Raw genomic sequence first — 27,829 nt, 5'->3', positions numbered from 1 at the left:
ATAAAACAACGTTGTATATCGTTGAACCTTTGAAAGATTACGAAGTATTAGATGCAGTTAGTTGTTTTATACGACGCAGCGTGTCATGCATTTGCGAGGTAGACGGCACGAGAGTAGTGCCAGGCAATATTGATAATTTTGGTCCTGAGGTGCAAAGTTGTCGCAGGATACACTGTTTGCGAATTTAGAAGTGTTTGATGAGGATGAACTAGACGATGATTTTTTTTACAGCACATTATACAATAACGGTGGGGGGGGGGGGGGGGGAGGGGGCTGTCGACTTGTCAGCGCTATGGGGTAAGGTAGCACATCTGGAAGCACATTGTGCATCATTAGTGGAAAAACTGTTGAGTGAGTACGTGGAATTATTTAACCCTTCGCGTCCCACTCGCAGCACCCCTTGTCCAGCACCAAATACCTGCTGGAAGTGAAGCACACGTCTACATACGACCTTATCGAGCTCCAAGACATTTAAAGCCAATTATGGAACAGTTTATCTACATCTACATTTATACTCCGCAAGCCACCCAACGGTGTGTGGCGGAGGGCACTTTACGTGCCACTGTCATTACCTCCCTTTCCTGTTCCAGTAGCGTATGGTTCGCGGGAAGAACGACTGCCGGAAAGCCTCCGTGCGCGCTCGAATCTCTCTAATTTTACATTCGTGATCTCCTCGGAAGTTATAAGTAGGGGGAAGCAATATATTCGATACCTCATCCAGAAACACACCCTCTCGAAACCTGAACAGCAAGCTACACCGCGATGCAGAGCGCCTTTCTTGCAGAGTCTGCCACTTGAGTTTTCTAAACATCTCCGTAACGCTATCACGCTTGCCAAATAACCCTGTGACGAAACGCGCCGCACTTCTTTGGATCTTTTCTATCTCCTCTGTCAACCCGACCTGGTACGGATCCCACAATGATCATCAATACTCAAGTATAGGTCAAACGAGTGTTTTGTAAGCCACCTCCTTTGTTGATGGACTACATTTTCTAAGGACTCTCCCAATGAATCTCAACCTGGCACCCGCCTTACCAACAATTAATTTTATATGATCATTCCACTTCAAATCGTTCCGTACGCATACTCCCAGATATTTTACAGAAGTAACTGCTAACAGTGTTTGTTCTGCTATCGCATAATCATAAAGGATATTTCTTTCTATGTATTCGCAATACATTACATTTGTCTATGTTAAGGGTCAGTTGCCCCCAAGTGCCTATCCGCTGCAGATCTTCCTGCATTTCGCTGCAATTTTCTAGTGCTGGAACTTCTCTGTATACTACAGCATCATCCGTGAAAAGCCGCATGGAACTTCCGACACTATCTACTAGGTCATTTATATATATTGTGAAAAGCAATGGTCCCATAACACTCCCCTATGGCACGCCAGAGGTTACTTTAACGTCTGTAGACGTCTCTCCATTGAGAACAACACGCTGTGTTCTGTTTGCTAAAAACTCTTCGATCCAGCCACACAGCTGGTCTGATATTCCGTAGGCTCTTACTTTGCTTATCAGACGACAGTGCGGAACTGTATCGAACGCCTTCCGGAAGTCAAGGAAAATGGCATTTACCTGGGAGCCTGTATCTAATATTTTCTGGGTCTCATGAACAAATAAAGCTAGTTGGGTCTCACACGATCGCTATTTCCGGAATCCATGTTGATTCCTACAGAGCAGCTTCTGGGTTTCCAGAAATGACGTGATACGCGAGCAAAAAACATGTTCTAAAATTCTACAACAGATCGATGTCAGAGATATAGGTCTATAGTTTTGCGCATCTGCTCGACGGCCCTTCTTGAAGACTGGGACTACCTGTGCTCTTTTCCAATCATTTGGAACCTTCCGTCCCTCTAGAGGCTTGCGGTACACGGCTGTTAGAGCGGGGGCAAATTCTTTCGCGTACTCTGTGTAGAATCGAATTGGTATCCCGTCAGGTCCAGTTGTTTTTCTATTCCTTGGACACTTATTTCGATGTCAGCCATTTTTTCGTTCGTGCGAGGATTTAGAGAAGGAACTGCAGTGTGGTCTTCCTCTGTGAAACAGCTTTGGAAAAAGGTGTTTAGTATTTCAGCTTTACGCGTGTCATCTTCTGTTTCAATGCCATTTTCATCCCAGAGTGTCTGGATATGATGTTTCGATCCACTTACTGATTTAACGTAAGACCAGAACTGCCTAGGATTTTCTGTCAAGTCGGTACATAGAATTTTACTTTCGAATTCACTGAACGCTTCACGCACAGCCCTCCTTACGCTAACTTTGACATCGTTTAGCTTCTATTTGTCTGAGAGATTTTGGCTGCGTTTAAATTTGCAGAGAAGCTCTCTTTGCTTTTGTAGTAGTTTCCTAACTTTGTTGAACCACGGTGGTTTTTTCCCATCGCTCACAGTTTTACGCGGCACGTACCTGTCTAAAACGCATTTTACGATTGCCTTCAACTTTTTCCATAAACACTCAACATTGTCAGTGTCGGAACAGAAATTTTCGTTTTGATCTGTTAGGTAGTCTGAAATCTGCCACCTATTAGTCTTGCTAAACAGATAAACCCTCCTCCCTTTTTTTATATTCCTATTCACTTTATATTCAGGGATGCTGCAACGGCCTTATGATCACTGATTCCCCGTTCTGCGATTACAGAGTCGGAAAGTTGGGATCTGTTTGTTATCAGTAGGTCCAAGATGTTATCTTCACGAGTCGATTGCTCGAGGTAATTTTCGGATAGTGCTTCAGACCTCAGCATACAACATTACTACCTTCTCTGGAAGGGAATGGTCAGTTTCAACTGGTGGTTAATGAGAGCAGTGGCCGAGCGGTTTAGGCGCTTCAGTCCGGAACCGCGCGACTGCTACGGTCGCAGGTTCGAATCCTGCCTCGGGCATGGATGTGTGTTACGTCCTTCGGTTAGTTAGGTTTAAGTAGTTCTACGTCTAGGGGACTGATGACCTCAGCAGTTAAGTCCCATAGTGCTTAGAGCCATTTTTACAGAAATTGTAAACAGTGCGCAACAATACTCACCCGATCACCATAGACGTCGGGAGTGAAATTGCACATCATTCAGCCTCAAAGTAACAATGCGGACGCGATCGAACCGTGGTATTGACCATCTAGGCATGGCTGAACTACACACAACACGAGCCGTGTACCTCCTTCCTGGAGGAATGACTGGAACTGATCGGCTATCGGACCCCCTCCATGTAATTGGCGCTGCTCATGCCTGGTTGTTTACATCTTTGTGCGGATTTAGTGACACCTCTGAACAGTCAAACGGCCTGTGTCTGCGATACAGCATCCACAGTCATCGTCTATCTTCAGGAGTTCTGGGAATCGCGGTGATGGAAACTTTTTTTTTAGTGTCTGTATTTCGAAGCACTTCAAGTAAATGACAATCTTATTGCTAAGCTGATCGTGACATCAGTATGAACGTAGTTACTGCGTAACGCTTCAGTTGTGTCTCCCACTATATATGATTCTAAGCAGCGGAGCCGGCCGGAGTGGCCGAGCGGTTGTAAGCGCTTTAGTCTGGAACCGCGCTACCGCTACGGTCGCAGGTTCGAATCCTGCCTCGGGCATGGATGTGTGGGATGTCCTTAGGTTAGTTAGGTTTAAGTAGTTCTAAGTTCTAGGGTACTGATGACCTCAGATGTTAAGTCCCATAGTGTTCAGAGCCAATTGAACCAGCCATTACTGAGAGCACTAAATGGCTACAAACTTATAATCAAAACTTAGCGAGGAAAGTGAAAGGGATAAAAAAGGTTTATCAGAAAAATTAGAAAGGGTACCTGGTCAGGATGCAGTCACCTAAACTCAAGGGCGTATTACGAGTCATGCTGCATTACTACAGAGCTTAGATGAGAACTGAGTCCTACTATGTGGAAAGGAAAGACAAACATTAAGGAAGAAGTTAACCAAACAGTTAGCAAGGCTGATGCTTGTGGTTGTTACATTTGTGATGAATTACCTGGTTTTGATTACAAGCATTCCCTATCGGTCAAAAGTTTAAAGTTCTTAGAAATTTAGTAAATTGTATTCATCCACGTGCATGATTGGATCAATCTGATTTTTCACTCTCATCAAATTGGCCCGGTAATTGTAAGACTGAATTTGTGTGTGGGGTGATTTCGATGATGAACCTGAAATGCGACTGTATGACTTAGCGTATAATTGCGCATCACATGAAGTTTATTTATTATTATTGTTATTACTATTATTAAGTAGTATTCTGCCTAGTGGTAGGTCCATGTCTTCGTACGGAGAATTTCTGATTCCACTGTTCCCTGTCTTGAGCATCTTCCTTCAGTCTGTTGTATCTCCTTCCACCTTTCATGTCGTCCAGATGTTGAATTCTTCTTCTTCCTCGTCCTGCGTTTCCTCTGAGTTTCCCTTCGATGACATCATGTATGAGTCGCTCGTGTCTAAGTACAAGTCCAATTCAGTTGACCTTTCTCTGAAGAATTGTACGCAGAATACTTCTCTTCTCCCCTACTCTTCGCAGCACATCGTCATTTTTTATGCGATCTTTTCCATTCTCCTGTAGCACCATATTTCAAAGCTCTCTAAGTATTTCTTCTCCTTCTTTCTCATGGTCCATGTCTCTGCCCCATGCAGTGCAATGCTCCTAACGTAGCAAGTTTATTGCTATGTATTTCTTTGTACATGCTGGTCAGAGGCAGAACAAAACAGAGTAAAGTGTGGTATATTACCTATGAAAAACTTTAACCAGTCTGGCTTCATAGACGTTGCTCGGTTCCTTAAGGGTATGATGTCGATGAAACTTCCCTCAGGGCAGTGTCAAATCATTGTTGCTGGTTGGAGTGAGTATAATCTCAGAAGAGTTCCAAGACTTAGTGCAAGAGATACACTCGCGGTGAACGGGATGGTGGTTGATATAATGATAACGTTTTGTCCCTTTAATCCGAGGTCACAGGGAAACGGAAAGTATGATTGTGTGTGACATAATTCGCTCGAGGCTCGACATGGCAGTAACAGATGATGTTCTTGGGTGGATCTCCCTGTTAGAAATGAAGGAGCGAACGGAATCTTAGGAATGTGTGACGGTATAAACCATCCTTTGCTGCTGCACTGCTCAGTGTGGTGTACTAGAGATTTTTATTTTTTAGATAATTGCTTCATTTTGTGTGCAACCAAGTAACTGATACGTATTGATTAACAGTGTTGTATGTGCCATAATTCATTCCGTTGCTGAATTCTTCTGTGTACTATTATTTTAATGCCACTATGTGTAAAGATGGAGCAATGTTTTTCATATGATAACTTAATCTGGATGTCTTATCGTAGAATTATTTCTTCATGTGCGCTACGTTATTATTGTTTCTTATGATGCTGAAGTTGAACGAAATACTGTGGGAGCCTAGTGTAACAGTACGGGAGAATGAATTTTCTGTGTAATGTGAAATTTAATTAATTATTTAATACGTTGGTAATGGATATTTCTGAATGGTGAATTATATAGTTAATTGATGCAGGATGATTTTGATTGGGTCTTGCCCCATGACAAGGGCCATGAGTGAAGATCTTTAGATGATGCGAGATTTATTATTTGGTATAGGTATGTGTAGGCATGGAGTTATATGTTGTGAGGGTTTGCAGTTTTCTTGATCTGAATGAATGGTTGTTCAACACTTTAGATACAGTTTTTTATCTATGTATGTTGGTGAGTTCAATTCGTGAGGATCTGCAGTTTTATTATTCTGAATGAATGGTTGTTCAGCACTTTAGATGTTTTTTTTTATCTGCATGTGTTGATGAATGAAATTATGGTTTTGCATTTAGTGTTGCTTGAGTAACATGTGCCTATCGTACAGAGGATATTTTGCCTATCACTGATAAACTGTTATGAGTACACTGAGAGAATGCCTGTAAATATGAGGTGAGGATCAGGTTACACGAACTCTGTCGAAACAGATGCTGAAACAATGTGACGTTGTGCTTTCACTTACTTTATAGAGTAAAGTATCATATTTATTCTGAATGCATACTGGAGAATTGATGACAGATGAAGTACAGCCACTACAGAAAGTTATGGGTGATTGAGAGACAACTACAGTTTGATGAGATGGGACTAAGCAGATAACCATCCCTCGCTGACCATTCTTTGCTGCGGAGGTGGCAATTATTTTGGAAAAGATCAGGTATAGATTTAGTAAATAAAAAGTGAGAAATATCAAGGTACATTTTGTTAAGATAGAGATTCTTGGGCATTCTTTTTGAAGTTGATTGTATGTGGAAGGCTAAGTGATTACATATTTTGTGTTTGAATAATATTATGTCATTTCGTGGTGTTTGAGTTGGAGAATCAGTATGTCAGTCTGTATGTACGAATGTGAACTGACAGTGCGTTGATGATGATGAATAGTGATGTTGTAACACTTAAATGAGGGCTGTAATAGCATTTGTCCAAAATGTAATCTGACGCTTTAGTCACACATCCATTCACATGGTTGCACAATGTAACATTTAAATGAGGGGAGTTGCATTCTTTTGAAATTCACTGATTTTTAACGGCATTTTCACCGTGCAGGGGATAACAGTGTAACATTTCGGAGGGTAATGGGAGAAATGCTAACTGTAACAATTAGTGCCTCTTCGAATTTCCGGAGAAAACAATCAGCGTCCACTGTCTGTAAGCGCACTGTGTGTTAAACGTTCTGTACTGTGAGCCCATCTCTTTATGCCGTGGGTTTTAGGTTGGAAGCAGAAAAACGATAGCTCCCAATGGTTAGCGATGTGGAATGTAAGATGTCCCCTATAACTTCTCTCTTATTAATTCGATAAAAGGAGTTGTAATTATTTAAAATGTTTCTGAATTGTGGACCATGTTAGGTTCGTTCGTTATGTACAGGGTGTTTAAAAATGAGTTATGCAAATGTAACCTTTAATTGTGAAAAAGGTGAATAACTTACAGAATTGTCTGATATAGAACTGAATCCAGTATATCTTCAAATTTTATTTACAAAAGTTCACTGTGGATAGCTTTTGTAATTCTACTGCCGAATTTGTTCAATTGCTGCGTCAGAGACTACTAGCGGACGCTGCTCTGACTTCCTATGTCAAACACAATCAGTTTCAGTGAAATGATTATATCAGTCTTTGAAATGGTGGATTGCGATATTCGGTCCTCAATTGTCTCTAACTGTAGTAGCGGTTTGGATTCATGAAACTGTAAGCAACGCTGTACATGCTCTGCATCGTTATGCGACTCCATGACGGCTGTTGGAATAACTTAGAGAGTCTGTATACAGAGACCATATAGGCTCCCTAGAATAACCTACTCAGTCATGGCACCTAGCGGAAACGTCGGAAACTAGGAGCGTTAAGCTGGAATAACACTTGAAGATATATTCCAATGAATGCTCTATCAAACTTTTCCGTAAGTTATTTACCCTCTTCACAATTACAGGTTACCTTTGTATAACTAATTTATAAATGCCCCGTATAAAAGGTGATGGAATAGAGTGTATTTAGTCAGTAATAAAGGTGAAGCGAACGTATAACTTCGTCGAGTGTCTACTTACGACTTCCTTATTCGTGTTAATGAACAGTCGCAGCTTCGGATCGAGCCCTGTTTGGGGTAAATTTTTTAATTTATTTTTCAAAATACAATGCGACGCACCTCCCCCCCCCCTTCCTGCATGAATGTCAAGAACTCAGATGGAAACCCAGTTCTAAGCAAAGAAGGGAAAGCAGAAAGGTTGAAGGAGTCTATAAAGGGTCTATACAAGGGCGATGTACTTGAGGACAATATTATGGAAATGGAAGAACATGTAGATGAAGAAGAAATCGGAGATATGATACTGTGTGAAGAGTTTGACAGAGCACTGAAAGATCTAAGTCGAAACAAGGCCCCGGGAGTAGACAACATTCCATTAGAACTACTAATAGCCTTGGGAGAGCCAGCCCTGACGAAACTCTACCGTCTGGTGAGCAAGATGTATGAGACATGCGAAATACCCTCAGACTTCAAGAGGAATATATTAATTCCAATCCCAAAGAAAGCAGGTGTTGACAGGTGTGAAAATTACCGAACTATCAGTTTAATAAGTCACGGCTGCAAAATACTAACAAGAATTCTTTACAGACGAATGGAAAAACTGATAGTAGCCGACCTCGGAGAAGATCAGTTTGGATTACATGTTGGAAGACGTGAGACAATACTGACTCTAAGGCTTATCTTAGAAGATAGATTAAGGAAAGGCAAACCTACGTTTCTAGCATTTGTAAACTTAGAGAAAGCTTTTGACAATGTTGACTGGAATAATCTATTTCAAATTCTGAAGGTGGCAGGGGTAATACACAGGGAGCGAAAGGAAATTTACAATTTATACAGAAACCACATGGCAGTTATAAAAGTTGAGGGGTATGAAAGGGAAGCAGTGCTTGGGAAGGGAGTGAGACAGGGTATTAGCCTATCCCCGATGTTATTCAATCTGTATATTGAGCAAGCAGTAAAGGAAACAAAAGAAAAATTTGGAGTATGAAATAAAATCCATGGAGAAGAAATAAAAACTCTGAGATGCGCCGAAGACATTGTAATTCTGTCAGAGAAAGCAAAGGACCTGGAAGAGCAGTTGAACGGAATGGATGGTGTCTTGAAGGGAGGATGTAAGATGAATATCAACAAAAGCAAAACGAGGATAATGAAATGAAGTCGAATTAAATCGGGTGATGCTGAGAGAATTAGTTTAGGAAATGAGACACTTACAATAGTAAATGAGTTTTGCTATTTGGGGAGCAAAATAACTGATGATGGTCGAAGTAGAGAGGATAAGAAGAGAAATTTGTTAATATTGAGTATAGATTTAAATGTCAAGAAGTCGAAACTTCCGAAATGTGGTGCTACAGAAGAATGCTGAAGATTAGATGGGTAGATCACATAATTAATGAGGAGGTATTGAATAGAATTGGGGAGAAGAGGAGCTTGTGGCACAACTTGACTAGAAGAAGGGATCGGTTGGCAGGGCATGTTCTGAGACATCGAGGGATCACCAATTTAGTATTGGAGGGTAGCGTGGAGGGTAAAAGTCGCAGAGCGAGACCAATAAATGAATACACTAAGCAGATTCAGAAGGATGTAGGTTGCAGTAGGTACTGGGAGATGAAGAAGCTTGCACAGGATAGAGTAGCATGGACAGCTGCATCAAACGAGTCTCTAGACTGATGACCACAACAACAACAATACGACGGTTGCTCGTCATTAGCCAGTAATAGTACCGTGACTTGCACGACGTGCGGTTTTTCTCCTATCCCTAATTCTTTAAGATCTGTGCTAATGCGAAAACTTGAAAACAAACTTTAAGCTGTTTGCAGTTGGTGAGAAGCCAACAGATTCACCCATCGTAACAAGTATGACAAAGAATTATACATAATCATCATTACCGCAAAAGTACAAATGATATATATGTAAGGACGCAAGGTTTCATGGCTGACATTTAGTTTGTGGGCTTAAGGCTTTGGTCCAAGGCACAGTTCTCTGCTGAACGTTTCGTCTTTCGCTGATGGAGACAACATCAAAGGCTTTAACCACTCAGAGCAGTTACAGACACAAAAAAGCTAAGAAGGCAGAACTCTTTATACGAAGAACGATTCGTCACTTTTTTCAGACGGAAATTACTTACCAAAATAAAATACACCTTATACTATTTTTCAGCTTAGTCGTCACCGGCATTGAGACATTTGTCGCAATCTGCAATCAGTTTCAAGAAATCACTCTAATAAAACTCGGTGCCCTGCGACGCAAAGAATTGTCGCATAGTCAGAAACGTTGTTTTCATTTGTGGATGCAAAGGAATGCCCACATCGACCTTCATCATCCACACCCTGCCTTCCTTCTCTGAACATGCAACACCAGCGACCAACAACTTGACGGGACATGATGTCTTCGCCATACACGGTCTGTAGGCGTTTATGCATGACGTACACTCTAGTCTCACGTGTCCATTCATACTCGAGCCATTGGCGACCAAGTTGTCAGTACCCATCCGCCTGCCATCATGATTTGTACTCGAATGATCTTAGGCACGCCGGTCTGGTGCTACTCTCTCTTCTTTTGTACTCTGCTCATGGGACATTCCGTCTCCAACGACGCCCTTTCAGTCGACGATTGTACTGGGTCACGCCTAGTCAGTTACCAGTAAAAGTGGTCGCGTTAACATGTTTTCAAATGGCTCCAGTGCGGACATGGGTTCCGTTTCAAAATATTACTACTCACTCCCCTCTACAAGTCATAGAAGTTTGTAAAGAGGATCTCCGAACGCCCTGTATAAAGGACCACGCTTCCTACTCACGTAGCTATTCTAATTCAGTTTCAAATCAAAAATTGTTCATTTGTAACGTGAAATAGAGGGATATTGTAGTAAAGATAAAAAAACAGTGTTGCGCTAGACAACGCAATTTCCTCAACAAAGAGGAAAAATAAGAAAAGCACACAAGAAAAATATATCAAATATCGCTTCAATACTTCGTCGAACTTATATAAAACATGTTTCTGTTGTTCATAAATAACTTTTTCATTTATCAACAATAACAGCAAACTCTTGCTTTTTATCATGATGAAGAATGTTCTACTGAACACTAATAACTAAAAGTTTACCGTGGTGCCAGCTGTAAATTTCCAGTCGATGTAATTGAGGGGTGGGGTTTCCCTCGGATAGCTATCGGTTTCGCTAGGAAGTCGGTACCTGGATAATTTGGAGGTCTGACTGTTCCTATAATTTCAGAGAACAGGCTGAAAATTTGAGTTTTCAACAAGACAGTGCGTTTTCGCATTGGGACCTGCATGTAAAAGCACCTGTTCGACCATGGGTCAGCCGTAAGAGGTGTACGAAGCTCGCATTGCATCATACGTCCACAAGGCCATCTGGTCTCACGGTACGTGCTTTTTTATTTTGACTTTATTTTATTTTTGTGTTATTTTTAAGGGGGGGGGGATTTGTGAAAGACTCCGCCTATGTGCTCGCCCTTCCAACAACTTTGGAGTGTGACTCAGCATGGCAACAGCAGTGATTGCCGTTAACTCCAGTCAAGCTGTCAAAGTGTGGAACGAGTTTGACTATCGCCTGGATGTTTGTCGCGTGTCCAGTAGAAAACACACTGGACACTTTTGAAAGATATAAACAAAACTTTTATTCCAAACGTAACCCTAAAAAGTATCCCTATGATATATTGTGCATGCGTGTTAAAGACATACCACTGTAAAATGAGATGATTCTTTTGAGAACAAAAATTTTATTATCCTACGTGTACGTTAAAATTCATCCTAAGTTCCTGTCTAAATTGATACAGAAAAGAAAATCTTGTGAAACAGTATGAATCTTTTTGAGCCCCCTTCTACCTTTTGAAATTTTCTTGTGAACTTTTCTGAAAAGTTTTCTTTGCTTCGCTAAATTGCGAAAATCTTCTGTTATTGCATACTCTTAATGTCCTTCTTCTCTTCACGAACTACAATTTTCTCTTGAACTTCGTTACCTTTCATCTCTGTATATACGTCGAGTTCCGGGGTGTTCAATTACAATTAAATCAGATTATAATTTTATCATATTTAAACTAATAATTCTCCATCCTACAGGGTTTTGAACCGGCTTGTTAACTACATCGTTTTCAAATTCGCACTGAAATGTTCCAAATCAATTAATTTAGATTTTTGCGTGTCAGATTTTCTACTTACTAGCTACAGTATCGGATTTTATGCTACATTTTTACTAGTATTTGGTCTCTATCGATTCCAAACCGGGTTGAGAAGGACACATTTTCTTTTTTTACAGTAGACTATAATACTGTAAATCTTCTTCTTATTTCCATTTTATCTTTCGAGTTTAATTTCAATTCCTCTTTTTCTTAAAGAATGTATTTAGAACGTCATCCGCAGAGTGCAATGCGAAGTTTCCTATACAAGGCAAAATTTTCCCTTCGTCGCCAGTTTTACATTAAATCACTTATTGTAGTGCAATCTATTGTTTTAATAGCTCTTGTTAACATCCTACAATAATGATTAGCTGTGTCACCTGGTCGTGAGACTGTTGAAGTGGAAACATACCCCAGAAAAACATTACGGATTTTGAAAACTGTTCTTGGTACTTCGTCTCACATATGTTTGATTAGAATAACATTATTTTTTATTTTACTTGTGCGTATTAAACCGTAACTCTGAATGTTGTCCAACCATTCCAAATCCCATTCCTTCAGCGTTAGTACCCGTGTCACTGTGACTCCGATGTGAGATTACTGACCCCTTTACTTCGATCCATCATAAGTGTTCCAGATGTACATTTGAGTATATACGACTATTTCACAATTAACACTTAAGAACTTGGCAGAGAGTACTTTGAAACACCTTCATACTACTTCTCCCGCCGTTCCACTCTGTAATATCGTGTGGGAAAAATGAACACTTAAATCTTTCTGTACTTGTTCTGAATTGTCTTTCGATAATCATTTCTCCCTACCTAGGTTGGCGACCATAAGATATTTTGACATTCAGAAGAGAAAGTTGGAGAAATTTCGTGAAAAACGCGTTTGTTCCAACTCCCTCATCATGTACTTGACACTCTCTCCTCTATTTAGCGATAATACAAAGCGAGCTGCCCTTCTTCAAAATTTTTGGATTTCCTCCATCTTACCTGATAGGTATCGCATACAGCACAGCAACACTCCGGCGAAACGTAGGTAGGCGGTCTTTTTAGTAGAGCTGTTGCTTCTTCCACACGTTATTCCAATAAAACGTAATCTCTAGTTTGCCTTCCCCACAATGTTATGTATGTGATCTACCAAATTTAAGTTGTTAGTAATTGTAATTCCTAGGTGTTTAGCCTTTAAATCTTCTTTAAGTCTTCTAAATCGTCCTCTTGCCTCGCTGATTAGTAAATAAATGGTTTGGATGGCTATCAAACAACTTGAAGCATCACAGCTGCCTTTAAGTTTTATTTTGTTTAAATTTATTTTATCTCAGGCACATTTACGACTATCAGCTCGAGTATGAATTGAAAAATATACAAGTCTTTAACACCAGTTCAGCGTTTTGTGTAGGCTTCATTCAGTCTAAAGTTAGTCTACAAGCGGCAGTCATAGTCGTAACAGTGAGTATCCTCACTGAACGCATATCTCGGAGCCATATTATAACTATACTCGATGGTTGCCAGTCCTCGACAGCTGCTAGCTTTGTGCGCTTCTGGTATTTGGGGCTTTTGTAAAGAAGTTATACTACATAAAAGTGACAAAAATTTCTGATACTATCTTATGATGAGTAATTTTGAATGTCCAATTTGACCATCCATGTTCGCCGAGAATTTTCTGGAAATATGAAATCCCTAATTTGTATCTTTCATAAACTAACATGTTATTCTGGTGAAATTATGCATTTTCAGATTCAGAGAAATGGCTGCTACAAACTGTGGCACTGAATTTAGGAAAGAATAGCTTTTATAAATTGTAAATTTCTAAATGAGACAATTTCAAATAGGGATAACGTTTGAAATATTAAGTATTTACTGAAGATAAAGCCTTTTTCAGAAAGAGGAGAGTGGGGGTTTTGAAACAATGTATGCTGATCTGAAAACAATCAGGGGCTAGAATTTTCAAGTGCACATGATTCATGGCTATCATAAATGTTGTAAATATATTTAAATAAAATATATCCACTGAAACCAATTATCCAGTTACCATCAGTGGCGTGTAAATTACTTTGTGAATAATAAAGTTTAGAAAGTATCGTCACAGATAAGAATGGGGAGGTCAGATAGGCACAGTACATTTATCGCATGTATAAAGAGCCGAGAAAAAAAGGGAAAAAATATTGGTATCAGGAATAGCATAAGAAGAAACAGGAGGCCTCCCACCTTACTTTGTTACATCGTGAATTACAGTTTGGAAACTGCGGCACTTTGATTAGTTGATACTCAATTCTGCAGCCAATTGGCCAACGTTTTCCACTGCCTCAGTGCTGCCACTCTAGGTTAGCGTCTGCTGGCGTAGTACCCTACGCCGAATAATTCATTCCTTATTTGACATATCAACGTTTTCCCCAATGAAAACATGGAAAAGCCTGGAAGACTGGACACAGTGTGACCTGTGAAAATACAACTTCATCTGCCTCTGCACTATTTGATCATAAGTATTCAGACACGATATGTAATGCGGAGTTGACCATTAGATGCGACGAGAGGGGCACTCAACAGCATAAAAACTGGCGGGGAGCAGCATTGAGTTTGTCAGTATAGAAGCGGTAACAGCAGAATGACACACTCTAAAGGCCTCACAGATTTCAAACGTGTCCTAGTCATTCGATGACAACTGAGTAACAGATCCATCGGGGACATTTTAACACTTCTAAAGCTGTCCTAGTTTCCTGTTCTTCTTCTTCTTCTTTTTTTTTTAAAAAAAAAAACAGATATCCAATAGCCGTACATTTATTCAATAATTTTATAGCGCTATCAGTTTCAATGCCTCATCGGCACCATTCCAGGCCCTTGGGCTTGATTCCCTCTAATGGACATCTTCTATTGATAGAAATTACGGCTGTCATTGTCATAAGCTTATTTTTACTATTAATAAATCTATTAAAGTGCCCCATCACATGGTACGATATATCAAGCTTCTGTGATCACATCCCTGTATGTGACAGGCCATGTCGTGACTGACTGACTCACTGACTCATCAAGGCCCAGCCCAAACCCTGGTAAGGACAGAAACTTGAAATTTCGAAAATGTATGGATTTTATACCGTAGGCGTCGCTTAAGAAGGGATTTTTTTTAAATTCAAAACCTAAGGGGATGAAGTTTAAAAAAATGTCGCTATTAAGTCAGTTTTGAAGTTAGACCTACGAAAATTGGTATCTGGTTTCTCGGTTAGAAATAAAGAAGTTCGTGTTTCAGCATTTTTGAAAATTTAATCTTGTAGTGTAGAAATAGCCGGTGAAAGATTTTCTTGAAACTGTGTCAGTATTAAAGAACTACTAAAGTATTTTCAAAGTTACATCTACGAACATTAGTATTTGATTTCTCGGTTACAAATAAAAAATGAGTGTTTCAGTGTGTCTGGAAACTGAACCCCTAAGGGGGTGAAATCTACATCTACATCTACATTTATACTCCGCAAGCCACCCAAAGGTGTGTGGCGGAGGGCATTTTACGTGCCACTGTCATTACCTCCCTTTCCTGTTCCAGTCGCGTATGGTTCGCGGGAAGAACGACTGTCTGAAAGCCTCTAATCTCTCTAATTTTACATTCGTGATCTCCTCGGGAGATATAAGTAGGGGGAAGCAATATATTCGATACCTCATCCAGAAACGCACCCTCTCGAAACCTGGCGAGCAATCTACACCGCGATGCAGAGCGCCTCTCTTGCAGAGTCTGCCACTTGAGTTTATTAAACATCTCCGTAACGCTATCACGGTTACCAAATAACCCTGTGACGAAACGCGCCGCTCTTCTTTGGATCTTCTCTATCTCCTCCGTCAAACCGATCTGGTACGGATCCCACACTGATGAGCAATACTCAAGTATAGGTCGAACGAGAGTTTTGTAAGCCACCTCCTTTGTTGATGGACTACATTTTCTAAGCACTCTCCCAATGAATCTCAACCTGGTACCCGCCTTACCAACAATTAATTTTATATGATCATTCCACTTCAAATCGTTCCGCACGCATACTCCCAGATATTTTACAGAAGTAACTGCTGCCAGTGTTTGTTCGGCTATCATATAATCATACAATAAAGGATCCTTCTTTCTATGTATTCGCAATACATTACATTTGTCTATGTTAAGGGACAGTTGCCACTCCCCGCACCAAGTGCCTATCCGCTGCAGATCTTCCTGCATTTCGCTACAATTTTCTAATGCTGCAACTTCTCTGTATACTACAGCATCATCCGCGAAAAGCCGCATGGAACTTCCGACACTATTTTTATGAAAATACTTTATCGCGAAAAAATGTTTAAAGCTAAATCCAAAAAGCTTTAAATTCGCGTGCTGAGTTAGAAATAAAAAAAAGTAACTGTTTCACTGTTTTTGGACTTTCAACTCCTATGGGGGTGAAACGGAGGATGAAAGTTCTTACGGAAATATTTCACTGTGCATGCATTTTTTGAAGCTAAATCTTTGAAAATTGGTTTTTGGCTTCTGGGTTAGAGACGAAAAATTACATGTTTCCCTGTTTTTGGAAGTTTAATTCCAAAGGTGGTGAAATAAGGTCATACTGATTCACTGACTAATCATCGCCTGGCCCAAACAGCTAAGAATAGGAACTTGAAAACTGGAGAGTGTTTGGATCTTACACCGTAGGCATCATTTACGAAGGAATTGTCCAAAACTACACTCCTAAGGTGGTGAAATAGTGGACGGAAGGCTTTTTGAAACTATGTCGCTATTAAGGGAATTTTGAAGCCAGCTCTACGAAAACTTGTATCTGGTTTCTCAATCAGAAAATAAAAAATACATGTTTCAGCATTTTTGGAAATTCAACCTCTAAGAGGGTAAAATAGTGGATGAAAGTTCGTTTGAAAATAAATAATTGCTAAAGAACTACTAAAGGATTTTTGGGCTACATCTACGGCAATTGGTTCTGGTAGAAATAGAAAAATACGTGTTCAGTGTGTCTGGAAATTAAGACCTCACGGAATTGCAATAGGGGATGAAAAATATAAATATAAAGAAATATTTGTTATGGGATGAAAATTGGTATGGAAATTTCTCCACAAGAATGCAAAAGGCATGATTAAAAAAAACTCCAGCAACCAGAATCGCGTTTTGATCAGAAGCACATTCCGAAAAACCATGATTATATGGCCTTATTCACGAGTAGCATGAAAATCTTAGGTGTTGCAGTTTGTGAACAACATAAAAATTCGATTAAATGAAAACATAAAAATCTCTAGAGGCCATACAGTCTACGCTAGAGAAGCAGAGGGTGCTAGGCTAGTCTTGTATAAAAGGAACTAGGTAGCTACGGCCGGTCTGTGACTTGCAGAAAACAGATATCCAACAGCCATATATTCATGGAATAATTTTATTACGATACCAGTTTCGGTGTTACAGTGCTCTTTGGCACCATCCATCCTCCGTCAATCCTATCTGGTAAGAATTAGATCTCTGGAAAGAATGATTTTGTCCATCTCTCTTTGACAACCCAATGGAAACGTACGGCTATGCATGGAAAACGTTTCTCGCCAACATGTGTAGTGCCAACATTGAAGTACAGAGCAGGTGATGTTACGATATGGGGGTGTCAGGCTGAGGTGCACTTATTGAACTTAAGAACACGCTAAATGCGAAAGGATATGAAACCTTTTACAGCCTTCGTACAGCGTAAAGTAGAGAACAGCTCGAAGAGGGTGACTATTTACACTGAAGTGCCCAAGAAACTGGTACAAAAAATGTTCAAATGTGTGTGAAACCTTATGGGACTTAATTGCTAAGGTCATCAGTCCCTAAGCTTGCACACTACTTAACCTCAATTATCCTAAGGACAAACACACACACTCATGCCCGAGGGAGGACTCGAACCTCCGCCGGGACCAGCCGCACAGTCCATTACTGCAGCGCCTTATACAAACTTGTACAGGCATGCGTACTGAATACAGAGAAATGTAAACAGGCAGAATGCGGCGCTGCGGTCGGCGACGCCTGTATAAGGCAAGAAGTGTCGGACGCAGTTGTCAGATCGATTACTGCTGCTACAATGGCAGGTTATCAAGATTTAAGTGAGTTTGAACTGGTGTTATACTCGGCGCGCGAGCGATGGGACACGATATCTACGAGGTAGAGAAAAAGTTGGGATTTTCCCTTACAACCGTTTTACGAATGTACCGCGAACGTAAAACATAAAATCTCCGACATCGCTGCGGCCGGAAAAAGATCCTGCAAGAACGGGACCAACGACGATTGAAGAGCATCGTTCCACGTGACAGGAGTGCACCCCTTCGGCAAATTGGTGCAGATTTCAATGCTGGGCCATCACCGAGTATCAGAGTGCAAACTATTCAACGAAACATCATCGATACGGGCTTTCGTAGCCGAAGGCCCACTCATGTACCCTTGCTGACTGCACGACACAAAGCCTCGCCTGGGCCCATCAACACCGAAATTGGACTGCTGATGACTGGAAACATGTTTTCTGCCCGGACGAGTCTCGCTCCAAATTGTATCGACCAGATTAACGTCCACGGGTGTAGAGACAACCTCATGAATCCATGGACCCTGCATGTCAACAGGGGACTATTCAAGCTGGTGAATGTTGTGTAATGGCGTGGGACGTGTGTAGTTGGAGTGATATGGAAACTCTGATACGTCTAGGTACGACTCTGACGGGTGACACGTATGTAAGCATCCTGTATGATCACCTACATCCATTCATGTCCATTGTTCATTCCGACGGATTCGGGCAAATCCATCAGGAAAATGCGACATTCCACATGTCCAGCATTGCTACAGAGTGGCTTCAGGAACACTCTTCTGCGTTTAAACATTTCCACTGGCCACCAAACTCCCCAGACATGAACATTATTGAGCATATCTGGGATGCCTTTCAACGTGCTGTTCAGAAGAGACCTCCGCACCCCGTATGCTTACGGGTTGCAGGACTCATGGTGTTAGTTCCGTCCAGCACTACTTCAGACATTAGTCGAATCCATTCGACGTGGTGCTGCGGCAATTCTGTATGCTCGCGGGCGCCTTACACGATACTAGACATGTGTACCCGTTTCTTTGACCCTCCAGTGTATATCAGCTATACAAAGTACCGTATCATAAAACAGCATCTATGTGGCAATAGTCTGCAGAGAATAACTATCCTGAAACGGACTGATCTGCCCAGGCTACCGACCAGAATTCAAAGATACGTCTTTGAGATAAATTAGAAAGTAGTTTCCGCTCCCGTTCCCAGCGTTGAACACCAGTATCTTCCCTCGTACTGACTCCTGAGGAAGAATGGACTGCCATTCCTCCACAGACATTCAGACACCTCATTGAAAGTGTCCCCAGCATAGGAGAGGTTGACATAAAGGTGAGAGTGGCCATATCCCATGTGTCTAGATACTTCTGGGTCAGGTAGCGCATATTGCACAACTGTGTGCTGGACAGCAGTTTTGGTACCACTATCATTTTCCGTTTCGCGTTAAATCATGAATGGCATTGGAAAGAACAACTGTCTGTTTCTGTAATAGTCTAGTTGCGTTATTGTGATAACCCTTACGTTCTACGTCAACGTGCAATAACCACACGCAGACTGCATGTGATAGCACAACCAGTGGAGGGTATATTATGTGAGTCGAGAAGAAATGGAATAAAGTCCACTCGTTGTCGCAATGCGGAAAAGGAGTGATTTATCTGACATCCAAAAAGGATGATCGTTGTCTTTCGGGCCAAGGGTGAAAGCATTTCCGAAACGACTAAGACTGTAAACTGTTCGCATGCCGCTGTCGTTAAAGTAGACTGTGCATGGCAATATGGCACTATACAAAACTGGCGACGAGACACCTGTGGTCCATCACTGGGCATATGTGGTAGGAGTGTACATCAGCTGCGGAGATGTCTACTGGTGAATAGACGTGCGAGCGTTGAGCAACTGACCACCCAGATAAACCAAGGGGCTGACAACAGTGTCTCCTCAACGAACGTTCAGAGACCTCTGCTGCGAAAGGGTCTCTACAGCAGGTGCGTGGTTCCTGTACCCATGCTGACTGCTGGAAATGCACGCCAACACCGTAATTGGACTTCCGGTGAGTGGCGAAAGGGGACCGTTTCAGATGAATCACGTTTCAAGTTCCATTGGACAAACGGCCATTGGCGTGTACGACGTGAAACGTCTGAAAGCGAACACTCTGCAGCGATTATTGTCTGGAGAATGTTTTCGTGGCATTCCCTAGGTGATCTCGTCATTTTGCAAGCCCACTGGATCAACGCAAGTATACATCTATGCTTGAGGACTACGTCCACCCCCTCACCCGCCACCCCCAACATTCAGTTTGGAATTTCTCAGCACGATGAAATCTAAAAACGGGACAATGCGACGTGCTACACAGGTCGCAGCAGCATATTTGCATGGTTCGAAGAGCACCAAGATGAGTTTACCATAATCTGGTGGAAACCAAACTACTCGGATTAAATCTCAGTGGAGAATCTGTGGGACCACCTCGATCCATCTCTTCGTGCCCTGGATCCTCAACCGAGAAACCTAGGGCATCTGGTCACGGCACTTGAGTCCGTATGGCCCCACATTCCTGTAGATACTTTCCAGAACCTCACTGACTGTCTCCCTGCGCATCTCGCAGGTTGGTTATTCTGGCTTTGACAGATGGTCACGCTAACAAGAGTTTACAGTGTATCTATGACCTCCAATTTCTGTAATTTTTCTAATCGTGGTGATTTCACAAGATATGTGTGGAAGGAAGTAATATGTCGACCGATTCATCTTAAAACTGGCGCTATCGTAATTTCGACAGCAAACCTCTGCTTGATGCGGAACGCCTTTCTTCTAGCGTCTGCCGCTGGAGTTTGTTGGTCATCTCTGTAACGCTGTCCCACTTTCTAAAATATCCTGTGACGAAACATGCACTTGTTCGTTGGATCTTCTATATATGTTTCATTACTACAACAATGTGAAGGCTCCAGAAGGTTGAGCAATACTCAAGAATTGATATTACAAGTGCATTAATGTAGTGGCTGTTTCTGAGAGTGCCTGTCTAGTTAGATGCATCGAGCAACACAGACACTGTCAAAAACACACATTGACTAATGTATTTCATACCAAAGCAAGGAAAACCTTACTAGAAAAATAAATACGAGGCTTGGAACTTTAATAGTGGCAACTATTTATTTACAGATCGTACAAAATAGATACGTGTTTCAAAGTTTTACTGACCTTCAAAGTAGTCACCAGCATTGTGTATAAAGTATACTCTTAGCAGTGCCAGTTGTGTTGATAGTTCAAGCGGCGCGGTCTCTTGCCCGACGAACTTGTACCAGTTCTTAATCGAATGCCATGAAGTGTTTCCTTCAGTTTAGAAATCGAGTTGAACTTAAGAGGGCTGCAAGCCAATGCTCAAGCACGTACAGCGCAAACTGTTACTGATTTGTTTCACTGATGGGGCTGCTAAATATAGTGCTATACCACCTACTGCACTCCCCTGACTTAAGCACTCGTAAGTTCAACTCGATTTCTAAACTGAAGGAAACACTTCACGGCATTCGCTTCAGAACAGTTACAAATTCGTCGAGCAAGAGACCGCGCCGCTCGAACTGTCAACACAACTGGCGCAGCTAAGGGTATCCTACGACTTCCACATCGCTGGCAACGGGTTATACACAATGCTGGTGACTACTCTGAAGGTCAGTAAAACTTTGAAACACGTATCTATTTTCTACGAGCTGTAAATAAATAATTGCCACTATTAAAGTTCCTACCATCGTATCAGTCTTTCCCTGTGCTGGAATCATATAGCCTAATTGTGCGAGCACTATAGAAAGCAGACAGTGGGACATGTAGAGATCTGAATCGGTCCTGGAAGCGTGCTTGAATAGCCGAACGGAAGAGTTATTTGAATTAGTGTTTAGACTCCGTCTTGGTCTTCGTTGAACTACAACGTCTTCAATTATGGTGAAAGCAGGCGAATTGTCTTAATAAGGACTCGTAGAAGAAACGCTACTGGTGGGCGGTGATACAGCCGCACATTTTGATATTTTGATACTGAAATTTTGGAGATTGACTGATACATTTGCACTCAGACATGAACACCTTTCATCCAGGAGACAAGGTTTTTGCGAAAGTTCGCGGACGCCCGCTGTGGCCTGCAAGAGTGGAAAATGTAGCAGCGTCAACTCCCAATAATGTAAAATACAATGTTTTCTTTTATGGTACTGCAGAGACTACTGTTTGGAAAGTTGAAGATCTGCTTTTGTATTATGAAAACAGAGAAAAATATGGAAAACCAATAAAGCGCAAAGGTTTTACCCAGGCTTTAGCACAGATTCAGAGAAGAGAACCTCCACCTCCAAATATTCCAGGTAGTATTCCAACTACACAACGTGCAGATGGTGAAAGTGAAGGTGAAGGAGATTTGGTCGTTGATGAAGCACCGAGAACTTCTGTTCAAAGCCATCAGTGACTGGTACTGCAGAGGACAAGAAGCGTCCTGTGAAGCGTAAACGTGTGACTGAAATTGGTCGTGATGAACAGGGAACAAAACGAACAAAGCGTCAGAGTACTTCAGGTAACCGGAAGTGTATGAACAAAGAACCTCTGCGCACTCCAGAGACTGTCGGAATACAGCCTTCTCCTTAAAGAGCAGAGATTGTAAGTAAATCTGGCCGTAAAATTAAACCAAAAAAGTTTGCAGATGACGATGACGATGACGCTGCTGCATTGGAAGAAGGTGTCATTCAAACCACCATGCTTGCTGCTGACGAAGGATCTTCTCAAGAACAAAAGCCTTCAGTGAAAATTGAGGAAAGTATTGCAGAAATAGAAAGTGGTGCAAAAGAGCTTAAGAAAACTCTGAAAAAGAAGCAGTCGGTGAGGGCAAATGCTCCATCAGGTCAAGCTGTTTGCATCCGTATAAATACAGATGAAGAGAAAGCTCTTGAAGGTGCCCTTAAATTGAAGGATTTAATAGAAGCAGGTGATATTATGCAAACATACCTTCAAGAATCAGAAAATACACATGGCCAACTGTTAATTGAACGCCGGAAGAGTAAAATTAAATGGCTCGAAACAGAACTTCGCTTGGCAATAAAAGGATGTGTAGGTTTATTGAGTGCAGATCCTGACAAATGTTTGCAACATTTAGATGAACTCACTGGCCTGTCAATCGATCCCTTGATGCTCCTCAAGCAACTGACTTTAGTAGAAACCATCAGCAGACTTCGTCATTATGTAGGAAATGTAGACAAGTGGAATTTCTCAGAGCAACAAAAAGCATAGTTCTATCCCAAGACAGCCACAATAACAAATAAAGCAGCCTACATTTACAGCCAGTTTGAATCGCTTTTTACTGTTCCTGATAATCAGTCATTTTGCAGTTCTTTTGCAGCACTTAACCTAAAATTTCAGCAGGTTACTACAGCATTCCCTAGAGTGTGTCCATTCCTTCATTCAGGATTCAAAATAATCAGAAGATTGAAAATCAGCTCAGAGAGCAAGTCTTCTGTTTATGTGTTAAATACTTGATTCTTCTTATATACTGATGACCCTCGTATACATACTACTTATAAACAGTATTAATTGTTACATGAAAAACACTTGCGAGGTGCGAAAAAAATGTAAAACACAACTGATTTGGTAGGGAATGTTTTAACAATCTTTTGTAGCTCTTTAAATTTGTATGGGCTGTTTTTTATGGCCAGCTGTCCCATCAGTTAAGAATAGAATATGATGTTTTGCATACTCTGTTGTATACTTAGTGAAGAAATTATGGATAGGTGATTGTTTCGTAAAATAATATGAATTTTGTCCCACCTTGATAATCAATAAAGATCTGTATCTATATGTACCTAAACTCTAAACTTTGGTTTCAGATAATCATATGCAGTGTGCAGAAACTTTCTTCTTCTCCTGCACTTTGATGCATGATTTTTAATGTTCACATTAATGTTCACATTAATGTTCACTCCATTCCAGCCTGACAACAGGCTTTTGTTAGCAAACCCTATGACATGTTTTATTTGTTAAAGCAGTCAATCTTACCTGGATGAGATAAGTGATTGACAGCGATTTGTTTACCAAAACGCCGCCTAGGTTGTGCCTTCTCTTCTATTCCGATCACTGTTGTTATATCAGTTGTGGTAACCTGTCAGTTGTAGACCGTAATACGTAGCTAGTGAGTAATGGAGAGCGTGTTGAGATTCAGAACTGAACTGCACATTTCTTGCCGCCGTAATCATATTACATGTGTGGGTATAGTATGAATCTGCCATTCCTCCTATCAGTTTATTTTGACTCAAGTATAAATATAAATTTACATTGTTTCCCAACCGCACAGTAAATATGCTAAAACTACATAAATACTTACAAAGACCTAAGCATAGCGACAATACAATAAACCTTAGTTCTGAAAGGAAAAAAAAACGGTTAAAGCAACCACTCACGATAAGTGAGAAATCTGTCTTCGAGTTCCGATCCACAACAAGTTTTCATATTTTCCCAGTAAACTATGAAGCTGTTATGATACTTTATTCGTAATTTGCGAGTACATATCATGGTATTACAAGTGTTTAATAAGCTAGTTCTTTCACATTTGAATTACATTTCTGAACCTCAGCTTGACTTCTGTTTTTGCTACAGTTACCTTCATGTTGTCATTCCACTTTAAGTGACTACGAACTGTTACCACTAAGTTTTATATGCTAGTTATTATTTCCACTGATCTGTCACCAACACCATAATCTAGCAGTGACGGATCTCTACGTCTATTTATATCCAATAATGTAGAATGATTCATGTTCAGGTCCGATTACATGCCCTTGCACCCCCGTAGGTCTTTCTCCATTTAGCTACAGTCCTCTACCGTTTCAGCCGTCTTACATTTATATTTGTCCGCCCCCGGTAGCTAAGTGGTCAGCACGACAGAATGTCAATCCTAAGGGCCTGCTCAGGGACTGGGTATTGTGTTGTCCTCATCATCATCATTTCATCCCCATCGACGCGCAAGTCGCCGAAGTGGCGTCAAATCGAAAGACTTGCACCAGGCTAACGGTCTACCCGACGGGAGGCCCTAGTCACATGACATTTTGTTGAGTTCTATCTGCATTCGTCTCACAACATGTCAGCCACATTGCCTATTCAATTAAACTCAACAACAAAACCCATAAATTGGAGACTTACATAAGCTGCAGACTATCGAGGAACATATTGTTCAGTTTCCAGTGCTATGGAGATTGCAAATATCCAGTGTAAGTTTTCACCTCAGAAGGTAAAACTCGGTTTGAAAATAGCGATTATCCTTGAGGATCTAAAGTCGAATATACAACGATATTATGAAAAGTGCATGTAAACAAGAGTCACAACCAATTTGCTTAAGTACTGCAAAGTCTTGCACTATACTGTTGAAGGTCCCCACAGAGACAAAACACGCGCTAGGAATTCAAGCTTTCTGACGCAACACGTCGTCCTGTGTACGGCTCAGGCTTCCTGCACCGCTGACGTAAATACAGAGGGCTGTATTTCACACTTGGAGATAAGCAAAACGTAAAAATTGCTCCACATCTTTCTCTAGTTTGTTGAAGTAAACTGACGTCCAGCAACCACCTAGCTGAGAAGTGTTTCTGTTTGCTCGTTACGCGTATCTCATAAACGTCACCACCAAAGATGCAGTCTCATATTCTCGACATACTGTCGCTTGTAACAGCGATCAGTGCATTTTTTAGAAATAATATATGTTTCAGTTTACAGTTGCAACCCTTTTATTTTGCCTACTGCTTAGTACGAGCGAGGTACAAAAAAAAAACAAAAACGGATAAGATTGCCATGGGCGGAGCTTGAGGCGTACGCATTTCTACCGCTAGGAGTGTACTGTAGCACAGCCCATTACAAGTTCAGTGCCGTCTGTGTTGTCGACCTGGCTTATTCTGGAGGGTAGAGGGTGCGGTTTACGAGTCATTCAAGAGAAACGTACAAAAGTGATATTAAATGTGTTCTATCTCGTAAACTATTCGGAATAGGACATACGTCCATATGTAGAGCCACCACGTAACTTTTGTGCGAAAATAAGATACAGAAGACTATTCTTCCAGTGTCATCGGAAAGTAACCATATTTCCATCTAAATATGCTCTGCCACTAAACATGGCAGATGATTCCAATTTTCCTTCTTGCATATGCTAAAAGTGACTTATACTAAAAGCAGCTTACAGAGAAGCCGTTAATGCTTATCAGCAACACGGAATTCTCGAGTAACTAAGATTTTATTACCACCCGGTGATCAAGTAATCAGAGAGGTCACCCTTAGTGAATTCTTAGAACTGAACATAAATGAAAAGTTTCTCAGACATACCTCAATCAGGACCTTGTGTAGAAATTTCATGTCGCTTAACAATGAAACTCAAAAGCTTTCCGATTTCTCTAATTTCACTCTATGGTCAGCCATGATATCGCTTAAAATATCTATACTTTCACGATATTGCTAGCCCAGAAAAAGTCGGGCGGAACGTTTTGTGCTGTCAATTCGCCAGTTTCGCGCAAGCCTTTCTTCAAGGGTCTTAGAATATTATAACTCTGTCAGCCTGTAGAAATACTCCCTTATGGGATTAGTTGCTAATGAATTTATTTTAAAGGAACTGCAACTTTCATTCAGTGAATACTTGATGTTTAAACGATTCTTAGTCGGATAATATTTTACTAACCATTGTACACTAAAGTACACTATTCAGTAAGCTACATTTTCAGTAGCCTTCTTGGAGAACTGAAAATTTACAGAGGCTAACCCTGGATTTCTAAGCGGATATTCAAATTATTCCTTGTGATACACTCCTTTCATGTTGTATGGGAGTCACACGCGGCCTTCTCTTATAATCCGCTATTCACTTGTAGATCTTATGAAAAATCTTTTGTTTAACAACTTTAAAAATATTCTTTCTTTTTTGTAACTTTTATCAACATGGTATTCATTGTATAGTGATCTATTACACGTCCAAGTATTTTGCGTTCGCATCGACCCACAGAACCTGTGCAAAACAAATCAACATAATTCTAAGAATAAATATAATAGTTTCCGAAGTTGGGACAGTCTCTGGATTTTACACCATCTGATTCATTGTGAGTAGAATTACATATTCTTATATATGTGGGCGGCAACAAGTTATAGGTAACTAGTCTTTCAAGAAAAGCCCAAGATGGTGCAAGACGCAAAATTCGACGTAACCCCGTTAACTGCAGCGTAAGCAATACATTACTTCTGTTTTAATTTTTAGCGGTGCTACTGATGTTGACATAATATTGCATTATACTGGTGACTTTTTTCAGTTATCAGGAGTCCCTAGCAGCCCGATATGAGATCGAAGCAGAATCATTTGAAAGAATTACGACTTTATCAAATCGGATAAGCAAAGAGACAATCGAGCAGATGTACAATGAATTTAAGGTAATTATCTGCCCCTCTCACAAAACTATGAGTACTTCTCTCTTAGTATTTTATTGAGCCAAAGCTTTAACTTTCACTTGTCGCAGATGGCGCCTGACGAACGGATGAGTAAAGCTGTTTTCAGAGAGACATTTGAGAGGGTCACAGACATCACAATGGATGATGAAGAGTACCACGTATTGTTCATGAAGGTAAGATGACTGTGGATCATGACTGTCATTCCAGTGTCTAAATGGTTATTAATTTTGCAGGGCTATATGCGAGTATGAGAATCATAGAAATATTAATAAGATAATTTACATTTTAAATGTCAAGTTCTAAAATCGTTAAAATTCATGTACTCCTTTTATAATAGTTTATCATCATCTTTAATAATAATTTAATTAACTGTAGAAGAGTGAATACCCCCACCCAGGGAGTATCTTAACTCAACTTAAGTAGACATGGTCCTATTGCAGGTTAAACACTGTGCAATGTAGCTTGCATCTTTTCTGTTTAAGATTTGCACCACGAAAAAGGAGTTGCTGGCGCTCACGAATAGCGCGCATTGCTTTGGCGATAGTTTCCAAGAATGATTGTCTATCGAACGCGTGGGCTCCTAAAAATATATATCGAACGTGCGACTCGATGTCGACCACACGACTCAGGTGGCGCGAGTTATGGATATTCACTAGAACAACGACGAAAGACGAACGTTTATTCAGTTATAGTTATTAACAAATGAAAGTACGAGTAGTAACTTTACTTA

General features: G+C 40.8%; 1 protein-coding gene across 1 annotated transcript; it reads left to right on the top strand.

Annotated features, from left to right (window-relative positions):
* The first annotated feature begins 21,736 nt into the window (after positions 1–21,736).
* On the top strand, positions 21,737–22,114 carry LOC124803295 (hepatoma-derived growth factor-like). Its single transcript, XM_047264477.1, has one exon. It carries the CDS (start codon positions 21,737–21,739, stop codon positions 22,112–22,114), a length of 378 nt encoding a protein of 125 aa, XP_047120433.1.
* The last annotated feature ends 5,715 nt before the right edge of the window (positions 22,115–27,829 follow it).

Source organism: Schistocerca piceifrons, chromosome 6 (assembly GCF_021461385.2).
Source record: "Schistocerca piceifrons isolate TAMUIC-IGC-003096 chromosome 6, iqSchPice1.1, whole genome shotgun sequence".
In the NCBI taxonomy this organism is placed as follows: Eukaryota; Metazoa; Arthropoda; class Insecta; order Orthoptera; family Acrididae; genus Schistocerca; species Schistocerca piceifrons.
This window is presented reverse-complemented; position numbering and strand designations above follow the sequence as displayed.

What these genes read in the sequence shown, in the direction of transcription:
- LOC124803295 (XM_047264477.1), top strand. Translation starts at nt 21,737, where the DNA reads ATGAACACCTTTCATCCAGGAGACAAGGTTTTTGCGAAAGTTCGCGGA.